This window comes from Rhododendron vialii, chromosome 13a (assembly GCF_030253575.1).
Source record: "Rhododendron vialii isolate Sample 1 chromosome 13a, ASM3025357v1".
Classification (NCBI taxonomy): Eukaryota; Viridiplantae; Streptophyta; class Magnoliopsida; order Ericales; family Ericaceae; genus Rhododendron; species Rhododendron vialii.
The window spans coordinates 22,625,923-22,637,965 of record NC_080569.1 but is presented as its reverse complement, the minus strand read 5'-3'; the positions used below and the strand labels follow the sequence as shown (position 1 = coordinate 22,637,965).

General features: G+C 38.4%; 1 protein-coding gene across 2 annotated transcripts; it reads right to left on the bottom strand.

Moving 5' to 3' along the window:
* Window positions 1-212: 212 nt before the first annotated feature.
* LOC131313666 (uncharacterized GPI-anchored protein At1g61900) lies at window positions 213-10,611 on the bottom strand. 2 transcript variants are annotated; one of them, XM_058342107.1, is made up of 8 exons: window positions 10,282-10,611; window positions 6,765-6,983; window positions 6,065-6,670; window positions 4,773-5,018; window positions 4,627-4,638; window positions 3,738-3,881; window positions 3,549-3,593; window positions 213-648 (listed from the first exon to the last, which is right to left on the bottom strand). In XM_058342107.1, exons 1-8 carry the CDS (start codon window positions 10,343-10,345, stop codon window positions 578-580), a joined length of 1,407 nt encoding a protein of 468 aa, XP_058198090.1. In that variant the 5' UTR covers window positions 10,346-10,611; the 3' UTR covers window positions 213-577. The 2 variants fall into 2 exon arrangements, with proteins under 2 accessions (XP_058198090.1, XP_058198091.1); XM_058342108.1 differs by lacking the exon at window positions 4,627-4,638 and having other exon boundaries at window positions 10,282-10,610.
* Between the last annotated feature and the right edge of the window lie 1,432 nt (window positions 10,612-12,043).

Below are 12,043 nucleotides of genomic sequence, written 5' to 3'. Positions count from 1 at the left end.
ATGTTTCCAGCCAAAATCAACAGGGTAAGCCAAGTTCGTACCCACTGACGGGTGTCGAAGAAGGGTAGATTGGATGTAGATTGTTCTCTAACACGAACCCACAAGCTAGAGAGGTTAGTAGGCTGATATCTTACGACGTAACCAGTGGTCACCTTCCAGCCAAAATAAAGAAACTGTCCCATAATAACTGGAAAAAAAAAACTTCAAACAACTGCAGAGAAGAAGATTTGCTATTATAAGTTAAACATAAATCATTGTGCATGCAATTACTCATAACACACACTGATTTCTCTGTATTATGACTTTACAAGGATTTTTTCAGGGGTTGACACTTTCATTACCTTCCTCCTTTAGGAAAAATTCTATACAAAAATTTTATTTTACAAGCTTGCAAGAATGATGAATAGATAAGACGGACAAATTCGAGACGTAATTTCACCTCAAACTGAGACGTGCGCACTTGATGAAACCTGCTATCGTACAACCTCATCTGAACTTCATTGTTCTCCAAAGACAATCAATTGTGGCCAAAAATACTTTTCACCGCAACCAAGATATCAAGAATAGCTCATCTGAATTAAACGATAATCATGATCACCACCACCATCGCAAAGAGCATATGAATTTGTAAGTCTTGATTGTAAACACCTGCAAAGCACAATAACGTGGGGTCACAGAGATGCATATTCAACAACAGCACAAGAAGTTTTTCATCCGCAAAGTAAAAAAATAAACTTGAAAAATACAAGGGTAAACTATAGTTAACCCCCTCTAACTAAGTCTCACGTGCACTTTGCCCCCTCTAACTTTTTTTTTTTGACACTCAACCCCCTCTAACTAACTGAAATTCAAACGGTCATAACTTCAAACGGTCATAACTTCTTTGTCTGAAATCGAAAACATGCAAATTATATATCGATTTTGAGGTCTTGAAGTCAGCTTTCCAATGACACCAAAATCACATCACGATTCAAGGCACATAGAAAGTTATGATCAAAACGGTCTTTCTGTCTACCAGCCCTTACTCTTTTGATCATAACTTTCTGTGCTTTGAATCGTGATGTGATTTTGGTGTCATTAGAAAGCTGACTTCAAGACCTCGAAATCGATATATAATTTGCATGTTTTCGATTTCGGACGAAGAAGTTATGACCGTTTGAAGTTATGACCGTTTGATTTTCAGTTAGTTAGAGGGAGTTGAGTGCCAAAAAAAAAAAGTTAGAGGGGGCAAAGTGCACGTGAGGCTTAGTTAGAGGGGGTTAACTATAGTTTACCCAAAATACAATTGGCATGCCTGTGTGCTGTAGTGCACGTGTAGTGCAGCCTATCCGACCATCCATCTCGATGCGAATAGCTTGGATTTAATTCGAGCTCCGACAAATCTTAGCCGCCCAATGTTCGGATGAAAATCCAAGCCATCGATTGCCGAGATGGACGGCCGGATTGGCCGCACTACACATGTAGTGTGGGGGGGTGCACTACAGCACCCCGGGTCCGTTGTGTTCTACCAAAACCAAGATAATGTCCTATAATAACTGGAAAAAAAAAAAAAAGGAGAAATAATGATGATTGAAGCTTCAAGACTTCCACAGATATCCTCAAACTGTAATTTCTGTTTCAATCTCCAATGTTTTTGCAACTCATGATCTGCTCATAACTAACACCAGTGTCAAATCAACTGCAGATCAGAGCAAGAAATGCAGAAATTACTTGTAAGAGGATGAAGAAAATGATTGGAGGGTGTAGGAAGGACAGAGATTAGCTTTCCAAGGGAAGAGATTATTTCTTTCAAACACAAGGCAATTTTGACTAGCATTAAGAAATGTTCACAACTATCTTGTAGCCAATTTCTCGTTGTTTCTTGATATATAACTGGACCCACTCTATGGTGTCAAATTGTTCCACAAATGCATAATTGCTTGTAAATTTTTTAAGGCTAAAAGCTATTTCTTGCATTCCTGTCTAGAACAGGATGCGAGTTTGGACGGGCACTCAAAACTTCTCGTCTGCCATCTGGTTACAGCTGAGTGCTGTATTCATGCCAGCCACATTGATGGATGTCCAGCTGGATGATGAATCATAATGTGATGATTCTATCATGCACTATTGCTTTATCTGCTAACCTAGTTTTTGAGATAGACATCAAAATCAAGTGTAATTTCCCACAACCGACTAGAGCAGCTTATAAGAGGGGTAAAATCCTGGCAACAAACATAACGTGGGATGACAGGTCATCCAGTAATAGGTCATATTTCATGCAGTAGAGAAATAAAGAGGCGAGATATGTTGAAGTCAACTTCCTCCCAACTAAATCAAAGATGGTTCACTTCACCGAATCATTGCTCATTTATCTATGAACAATTACAAAAGAAAAAGAAGTTGCCAGCTATAGTTCAGCACACTGTTGAAGAAACGTGAATGTCCCTAAGATGTCAAAAAGCATGGTATTAGCAGAGACGAAGCTCTATGAAAACAAATTTGTTTCAAACATAGTAAGGCAAGAGCTATCCTATCGATCCCATCCATATTGAAACTAATGCAAAAGAAAGTTGGAATAGCGGACAGCAATTAAGCAACACAATGCCTCCAGGCAGTTGGCTCTGCCGTCAGTGGAAGCCAAATGACCTTTTCCCCCCAGTCCAATTAATGTCCTGTGGAGATCACCTATGCATCTACCATACAAATGGTTTGGTATCATCCTGTAACTTGCAGTCCAAAACCCAAGCGGCCAAGCCTCAAACAGCCCTTTTAACTAAACCCGTATTCGGTTTGGTTTATCAGTTTTAATGTCCCTTAACATTATTGGACAAGTTCTCCAATTGGTTATGGGACAAGTCATGACAAGATTACAATGTAAACTAACACCTTGAAAATGAAGTGGACATCAGAATGTGCTGCGAGGATAATTATAGCCACTACATCTCAGAATTTAATCGAAACTAGTTCTTTTATTATATCATTTTACTAGCAATCGGTGCCCCCGCAATGCGCCTGCAATTCCTATTTATCAAATGACAGCAATATTGACAAGGTGATCAAATTTTTGGTATCTAAAATGTGAGTGCAAGTGATAAAATTAGAAAACAATAACTAAACTTTGAAGTTTATAGGTAACGGATTCAATTTGTTAGAACTTATTAAATTTGGAATTGTAAGGTGGGATAGGATGAGCGGGGTTCTTGTGTGGTGGTTACCTAAACTAATTCAAACTATATTAAAACTACCGTCCCTTTCAAATTACGTGAAGTGATTTTTCTTTGACAGCTTTTTCGACTTTACACCACCGTGACAGGGCTTTGCTTCAGCAAAATTAACAGGAACTTCACCAAGTAGGGAGTTGCCTTACAATAATAGTATAGATTAAGATATCAGTAATACGAAAAACTTCCCATAGCCAAAAGTACAAGACAGAGTTCTTAAGATATGTCCTCCTATTGAAGAGAGGGATAGTAAATCCCCATCAATTTTCATTACAACTATTTTTTAATGACGAGACAAAATATAAACGGGTTTACGTAATAGCTAGAAAAGCAAATGGGCATACTTACCATTTTGCCCAGATGCTGCAGCAGGAAGTGCAGGTATTTTGACAGCTGCAGTTCCAAAAAGAATAATGTATAAATCAGTAAGAGGAACAAAGATATGAGAACATATAGTACTTTCTAACATTCAGGCAATCAGGGGATAAAGATTAGGATGACCCTATCTAGATGAATAGAAATAACAGGCCCACGTACTTTTATTGCATGATGAAGGTGATATTTGGGTAGCAGATGGCCAAAGAGCTGGAATGTTGTCATTCAAATCACAAAGGAAGCTGGGTCCTGAAGATCTATCCAATGTCACATCTGATGGCAAACTAGGCAGAAGACAACCCGACTCTGTTCAAGAAATAAACAAAGCAAAAGTTAAACTATCAGATAAGGAAACGTGCAGATGAACAGAAGAAAGACGGGATATTGTTGAACAACTGAGACAGACAGACACACACACACAGAGAAGATTTCTGACACCCCCTTCTCCATAAGAATTTACTTTTCCGGTTTCAAAGTCATTTGGTTAAAGCTTAAGAAGAAGGAACAGCAAGAGGAAATAGACGGGTCGATTATTTTCATTGCTTTCCTTATGAAGAAAAAACTGGAGACAGAGGAAGAACTTGTCCACCAAATCTCTTTTGTAAGAACTTGTCCCATTCCGAGTCATATGAGCTATGAGCTATAATGTACACAGCGGAAAGACAAAAAGGCATTCCCCTTGTTTTCCCCATATCTTATATAATCAGACTATCAGAGTGAAGACAATTAGGCATCACAATTATTGAAGCTATGAGAATCAAGGAAACCTAGACTTATGTTTACAATGAAAGCTGTGCAGGTAAACAATGGGTCTAAGCCTCTAAGGAGTTAAACATCACCCCACGCATACGCAGAAGATGAAGAAAAACTTATTGAGGTAACTGAGCTGTTAACGAAATTATCAGCTACACACAGGTTTTGAAAAGAACAATTCCAGAGAATCCGAAAGTCTCAGAAACCCAAAATATAAACAACAAAGGTTCAATGAAATTGTAAACGTACGGAGTTACTAAGGAGAAATATAGCAAAATGTGTTTAGTATGAGACTTACCTTGGATTCCAGCTGATGCAATTTGAGATTGCGGATTTCAATTTTAAATGAACATAAAACAATAACAACAAACAACATATTAGTACCACATTCAGATTATACTGTCAAAAAGTTCATCAAAAGGGGCATTATGGATCAAAACCAACCTTGAAGGGAAAAATCCTTGAGGCCAATATGACATAGATTGTATATGTTTTCGGTAATATTTGCTTTTTGCAGTTTCTTTCCAAGTGATGCAGCACAATTTAAAGCTTGCAAGTTGGTTATGAAGCTTTGCTTCTGCAAAAGAGACACGTAAATCTCCATCGCATTACAACATGCTGTCTGGTTGCTTATGCCATTTCCACAGCCCACTGTGACGCTGTTCATGTTTGGAAAGGCCAAAGGGCAAACTGAAGCAGAAAGAGCAAAAGATTGGAAGAATTAGAATAAAGATTGGAAGAATTAGAATAACAGGTAGCATACCATGAGACAATGCAAATGTCAACAAAAAAAGGTTCACTTCTTGCAAAAGTTCTGATATTTTCTAATGCTTAACGGAATCTAAAATAGGTGGAACTTGTGCTACATAATTCACTTCGTGCTAGTAAATCTCCCTGAGTCTTTACACTTGGCCAGGGACTCAGACATACATTGTATCAATTGCAATGGGTATCAACTCTCCAACCAACTACAAGAAAAGTTAGCCGCACATTAGCCCAGAGGTAAAGTGCTCCAACCTTTGTGATGATTGCACAATCAAACATTACTCTTGCTGGTGTCTTCCGGGTTTAACCATACCTTGTGGGTGATACGATGAATTCCGTGTTTACTCAGCAGGGGTAGGCCTAAGAAGCATGGACACTAAGAAGAATTGAACAGAAACGTGACAAGACACAGAAACGACATGGACACTTGGACATGTAATTTTTTCAAAAATGCAGGAGAAGAAATGTTAAATTCAGATTGTTTGTCTGATATGATGAATTCCGTGTTTACTCAGCAGGGGTAGGCCTAAGAAGCATGGGCACTAAGAAAAATTGAACAGAAACATGACGACAAAGAAACGACATGGACACTCGGACATGTAATTTTTTCAAAAATGTAGGAGAAGAAATGTTAAATTCAGATTGTTTGTCTGTTATCATTTAATTTTAAGTCAAGTTGTGATGTTTTCATGTGTATCCAAATGATAGATGTGTAGTCAAGTTGTGATGTTTTCATGTGTATCCAAATGATAGATGTGTTCTCTAAGTATATGAATCCTGTTAGGGTTTAATATTTGGAAAAAGAAAGGATATGCTTGGACTTGTGTCTGATACAACCACGACACACCTCCTTCTTTGAAGTGTCCGAGCTTCATAGGTGGGCCCAAAGGGCCTGCCTTGGGGAGGTTCCTCTTCCTAAAAATAGAAAATTAAGAAGGCATGGAGAGGAGTTGCATTTCACTGCCATTCACCTTTGTTGATGTTGCAATTAGAGAGTCCCCTAATAACGTCCTTTGCATTAGAAGGGTCAAGTTTACTAGCCAACCATCTCTGAACTATCACTTTACAGTCATCAACTCTAGTCGAGTGATCGGACAATGCGTGAGATCTATCCATGCTGGAAAGATCATAGGCTTTATTAGCAAGCTTTTTACCAGCTTCTGATATAGCATTCTGACAAATTTGGTCACAACACTCATTCACCAGATCGATTTTTTCGCAGGCGGCAAGTAGCCCTGAAGTATCCACTGTGTTCTCAAACTCATTAACGTCATTGACCGGACAAGAACCAGCAGTGAGGTTTGAAGGACGGATAGAGCATATTTGTTGTAGAGTATCACTAGCACCCTGGCTGGCCAGAATTTTCTCAAAATCGGATAGGCAGTGCCCTGCACTGGTTCCATTTAGAGCTAGCATGCTGGTATCTTTGCTAGATTGACCAATAAGGACGACTAAAGTGGCTTCCAACTGTGGGCAACATATTACATTAGCGAGATAAGTTGCAAAGACAGCTATGCAGTCAATTGATGTCACGCTCATCATACTATCAACAGCAGCAAAGTTTAAGATGCATTGTCCTGCAAAAAGGGAAAAAATAAAGGAGTTGCAGATAATTCAATATTCAAGAAAAATGGCTTCAGAAGAGGCATAATAGTAAAGTGCCAGACAAACCTGATAACTTGGGGACAGTGTTATTGGTGAATGGTGTCAATGGGGAAGGTGCAAGAAGAGGAAAAAGGGGCTGAGGACCTGTGCTGGGGGAAATTTCTGGCAAAAAGGGCTGAGGACTTGCACTTGGGGAAATCTCACGCAAAAAGACATCTACCTTTGTTTGCATTCCCACAGAAGTTTTCAAGTGATCAAATGGGTTGCAACAGGATTCATGGAGCGCTGCAAAAGCAGCAAAGTTCAGTGACAGATAATCTATATATAATGCTGCAAATACAATAAGTAACATAAAAGAGAAATAAAATTCGAAAAACAATATAGATTTCTAGTTCCAAATGTGGATTACAAAGATGTCCAACGCATATGCTAAAGGTGGACCAGTAATCGCCCAATAAGAAGCCTGTTGAGAGAGAGAGAGAGAGAGAGAGAGAGAGAGAGAGAGAGAGAGAGAGAGAGAGCGAACGAGCTAGGGAAACACTTCAACGAATCAAAGCAGAAGCAGAATAATACACAACAACTGAAGCCTGTCCCAAGAAAAGAAAAAAAAAAAAACTGAAGCCCGCCCAAAATGTGTCTTCTCATTTGGTGCTGTCAGAGACTCAGAGTTTTTCATTAGTAAAACATTATCAGCATGACTTCGAGGATGGGAGATGCAAGAAAATCATTTGATACAATTTTTGTACAATCTGACAACTCTCTCAAAAAACCTGACAGTTATTTATGAAGTCCAACCCCAAAAACCTCATAGATTATGCTGTTTTATGCAACTGAATGCTGTGACTTGTTTTGAAGCCACTGACTTCGGCCGAGAATTCACTATAGAGCCTGATCTGCAAGCTGCATCCCCAAAAGAAACAAGTATTCTGGATTGGAATTAATAGAATGTACCAAGAATTATCCCTCAAAGATATGGATTCAAAGGTCTTCCCCTATGTTGCTTCTTCTAAACATCCATCTCCATTCCACAATGAAGACTCGCAATAGGTAGGGGACCTATAACAAAATCCACTAGCTTTGCTTGACCAATAGCGAGAATAACGGAGTCAAGACTGTAAGGGAGAGGTGCGAAGCCGCTTGAAATTGATCCTTTTTTAATACCAAAATTGAAATTGGTTAAGATGGATGGATCCATCTTTCCCTTCATAAGCATTCAAACCCACCCTGGCTTCACTCTGTTCCCACCGGCCCCCTAACCTAAGTTGGCACTGGTAAGTGATCAGCAGGGGGGTGGTTTGGTTTCTTATGTCTCCATTTTTCTGAAACTATTCCTCAAGTTTGCACAAGGAAGAATCTCACCACCTAAGTTAGTATATGAGTCCTGTGGAGCATCTCCACTAATGGCCGAGTCGACTGCGTTCTTTTGAACTTAACTTAAAATAAGTTGGTTTGTCATTATTTGAATTTTTTCGCATTTGTTAGTTTTGTGCCAAATTTTTGGATTATTGATTCGTCTTGACGAGAGGAATCAGAAAAGTAAAAAAATATATATATATTTTTACCCAAATATTTTGGGAAATAACCACTTATTTCTCAAAATAAGTCAACTTATTTCATGGTTATTTATCAAAATACATGGGTAAAAGTAAATTTTTTTTACTTTTCTGATTCATCTCATCAATACAAATCAATAATTCACAAAAGTTTGGCGCAAAACTAACAAATGCGAAAAAAATTCAAATAATGACAAACTAACTTATTTTAAGACAAGTTTAAAAGAACTTATGAACTTAACTTAAATCTGGGAGTTTTGTCCTTATTTGAATTTTTTTCGCATTTGTTAGTTATGTGCCAAACTTTTGTGGGTTATTGATTCGTCTCGACGAGAGGAATCGGAAAAGTAAATTTTTTTTACTTTTACCAAAGTATTTTGAGAAATAACCACTTTTTAGCAAAAAAATAACAAAGTATCAGAGCTCGTCTTCAAAGAGTCTTCCCAAAAACTCAAGTTATTTTCACATTCCTTAAATTCCAACATTTTTCTTGCCTTAGAGGCACCTACTATAACTTAGATTGTGTCCTCTAAATCGATTGCTCAAGAAGAGAGAGTGTTAGAGACTGTTTCACATTGGTATAGACATGCCCAAATAATTGTCAAAACCTCCCACATCAAAGTTATTTCCTTTAAAAGGCGTACAAGAATGTTCAAATCTTGTCAAACCCATCTTTTTGTTTAACTATTATCCAAAATCTCATATGTCTTCAGAAACTGGCTCAGTGCTTACTCATACGCATAAATCCAAGTGAAGTTTTACTCTTTAGCTGCTAATAGCTTGGAAAAGGAACTAATTATAAGTTCTGCGTTTTGGCATGCACCTCCCAAGTTTCCTATATGAGGCTTGTGGGCTTCTACATTCACAGCCAATTGTTTTAAACTAGACACTTTCAATATTCAAACACTCCGTACATGGTCCAAGCTCATACACTTCCGCACAGAATTCCTTTCTTTACTTGGCATTGTAACAGTTGGTTTTTTTTTTATGACAAATCTAAATGAGTTTTCTCTCATCCAACCGGTACCAAGACCTGAGGAAGGAGTAGGATTCTGGGAAGTTGACAGCCAATGTAAGAACCTCTCCATTGTGGGACCTTATCAACACGGAACCTGAGTACCTAACACATATTTTTCATATCACAAACTACTGTCTCCAACCCCTAGAACCCTCTCATTGCTGGAAAAACATTTCCTGAGGTGAGTCAAGTAAGCAGTGGCGGAACCACACTAGGGCAAGCGGGGTCACGCGACCCCGCTGAGTTCCAAAATATCCCTAGAGCAGGTATAGTTTTGAGGAGTATTTCGTAATTTTGCCCCAAAAGATAATATTTTTGCCCTGAAAATCCCAAAAAATTATATGTGTGATAGATATTTGACCCCACTGCAACCAAATCCTGGGTCCGCCCCTGCAAGTAAGGGTTTGGTCTTACCTCTAATTCTGAATAGCTACGAGTCTACAACAAAGTTTTGTTGAATTAAGTCTAGAGTTCAAACGATTCTCAAAACAAGGCTAGACTTGTTTCAGCCCCAATTTATCATTCCCAAAATTGTATAATCTCAGATGAGACACAAACGTAGGCAATCACTTGTCACACGATTGATGCCTGGTGTACCATCTCAGCTTCAGCTTCACAAAAAAAAGAAATTCTCTCATTCATTCTTGCTTGAAACATGTAATGGCAGATTGTGCACACATTGAAATCTACAGCGACAACACATAATGCAAGTAAGAAAAAACAAGTACGGTCACCCCAACAAAGTGATAAGTTCAACAATCGAAAAGCTAATCAGCATATTAAAGGAAATACAAAAACCAACAAGATAAAGCTAACCCAGCTCACATCCAAACCCTAAATTACGGCAATGCAGATCCACAAGTACAAAAACCCATTTCCCAAAACCCTCACTGCAGCACAGACTGGAAAGCTAAGCAATTTTAACCATAAACCCAAGTAAGAAAACCAGTAGATCATGCAAAAAGAAGAAGAAACCCAGAAATTAATCAACAGATAGGCCATGAACACTCACAGAGAAACAGCAGAAGCACAATGAGGAGAGTGAAATTGAGAAAGTGAACTTCCCCTCCTCTCATTCCTGCTCTTTTGCTCGAACCCCAACAGACAAAACCACCCAAAAATGACAAAAGATTCAAGATTGGTCAAGAAAGGACAGGGACTTGACTAGTAAAAATTGGCACTGATTTTTTGTGGGTATGGGAAGAAAAGACCACAGGAGTGAAGAGTGAGAGGGGGGCCGTTGGGGAGGCGCCATGAATGAGAGCTGCTGAGGGTGGGGACAAAGCAGTAATCAGCAATAGCTGTCCACATTTGAGACTCCTGACCCCACTGAAAAAGATTACGAGTTGTATTCCGGTATTAGTGCAGAACTTACATTAAACACCACAAGTGGACTTGCGTTAAATCCATGTGTTAGCTTTTGTTCCGCACTAATTTTGTACTTTTGTAACCCCGAAGCTTTGTTCACACGAGTGGCACGTGAAGGGAGGAAATAGGTGCATTTTGACTGGGGCGGCGGGCCTTGCGGCAGTGCACTCGGGTGAATGTCGCATTTTCTTTGTCTTTTCTGGTAAACTGCGGCAGATATGAATTAACTACAAGCAATGGTTTTGTTGGGGAATGACAATGAAATCTTGCATAATCCTGATTAACTGATATCATTTAAAGTTGCAGGTGTTCCACATTTCCTTTTTAAAAAATAAGTTTATATTTTACATTTTCAAACTCAAATATAATGAAAATGAAAAATAATTTTTCGATTTTTTTTACACCGTTTAAAAGATCTCAATGAAATCTATCAAACAATATTTATATTGCTAGGAAAATTATTTGCATAAACACATAACTTTTTAATTTGAAATTACCTTATTAAAAAATAAGTACTTATTTCAAAATCCGGAACGGGGCCCAGCAAAATCGCTTCTCCTCAGGTCTAGAGGTTTTCTATGGCTTTTGATTGAATTTCACTCGACACTGTGTAGGTTAAATGGTTTGTTTGTCAGGCTAGAATAGCAATCCCGATATATAGCTCCACCTCTTCCGTTAGGCTCTTAGCGCCTGCGGCCTGTCTTTGTGTAATCTAATCCATTTGGATCTGCCTTCGTGTTCTGGAATATGTTGTTCTTTTGAAAAAGAAAACCAAAAGCAAAAAATTATGGCAAACCAATTTTCTTTCGGTTCTTAGATGTGGCTCTTTAGCCCATCTAGTTGTACCTCTTGGCTTTCAAGAGAGAGGTTTGGGATTCAAGTATATAAAGAGACTTCGAACTCCCTTTGCTTGATGTATATCGTATGGCAAAGGAAAAAAAACTTTCGGTTGTCGATTGGGCTTTTCATCGGTTTGATTGTGAACTTGTGGGTTGAGTATACTAGTTGGGCTTAACTTGAGTTCGATCCAACCCAATGAAGTTCTTTCTAACCAATTGGGTCTAGGCCACTCAAAAAATAGAAAAAAGGTGATCATATTGTCAGCACAACTCTTAACTTCAACTCGTTGATGGAATTGTATTTATTTTCAATCTTGCATTTGTTCACTGGCATTGATAAATACCCTTCATATGCTTCGTTGCTCAAATCATTCATGATAGAATTAACCTTCTCTCCGGTCCATCGAATGGACAGAGTGGTGATGCCTGTGGAGCCTACGTTTAATCTCTTATTTGAATGATATTTGTCGTTTTGTTTTTTAAGTTTTAGAGGGTAAATAATTCACGACTAAAACATCCGATTGATAAGATTTTCAACTCTTTTTTTTTTTTGCTACAGAAAGGTGA

What these genes read in the sequence shown, in the direction of transcription:
- LOC131313666 (XM_058342107.1), bottom strand. Translation starts at nt 10,345, where the DNA reads ATGAGAGGAGGGGAAGTTCACTTTCTCAATTTCACTCTCCTCATTGTG. An exon ending in TGTGCTTCTGCTGTTTCTCT is followed by an intron (nt 6,984 to 10,281) that starts GTGAGTGTTCAT and finishes CTGCTTTTGCAG; the next exon opens with CGCTCCATGAATCCTGTTGC. An exon ending in TAATTGCAACATCAACAAAG is followed by an intron (nt 5,019 to 6,064) that starts GTGAATGGCAGT and finishes TTTCTGCTTCAG; the next exon opens with TTTGCCCTTTGGCCTTTCCA.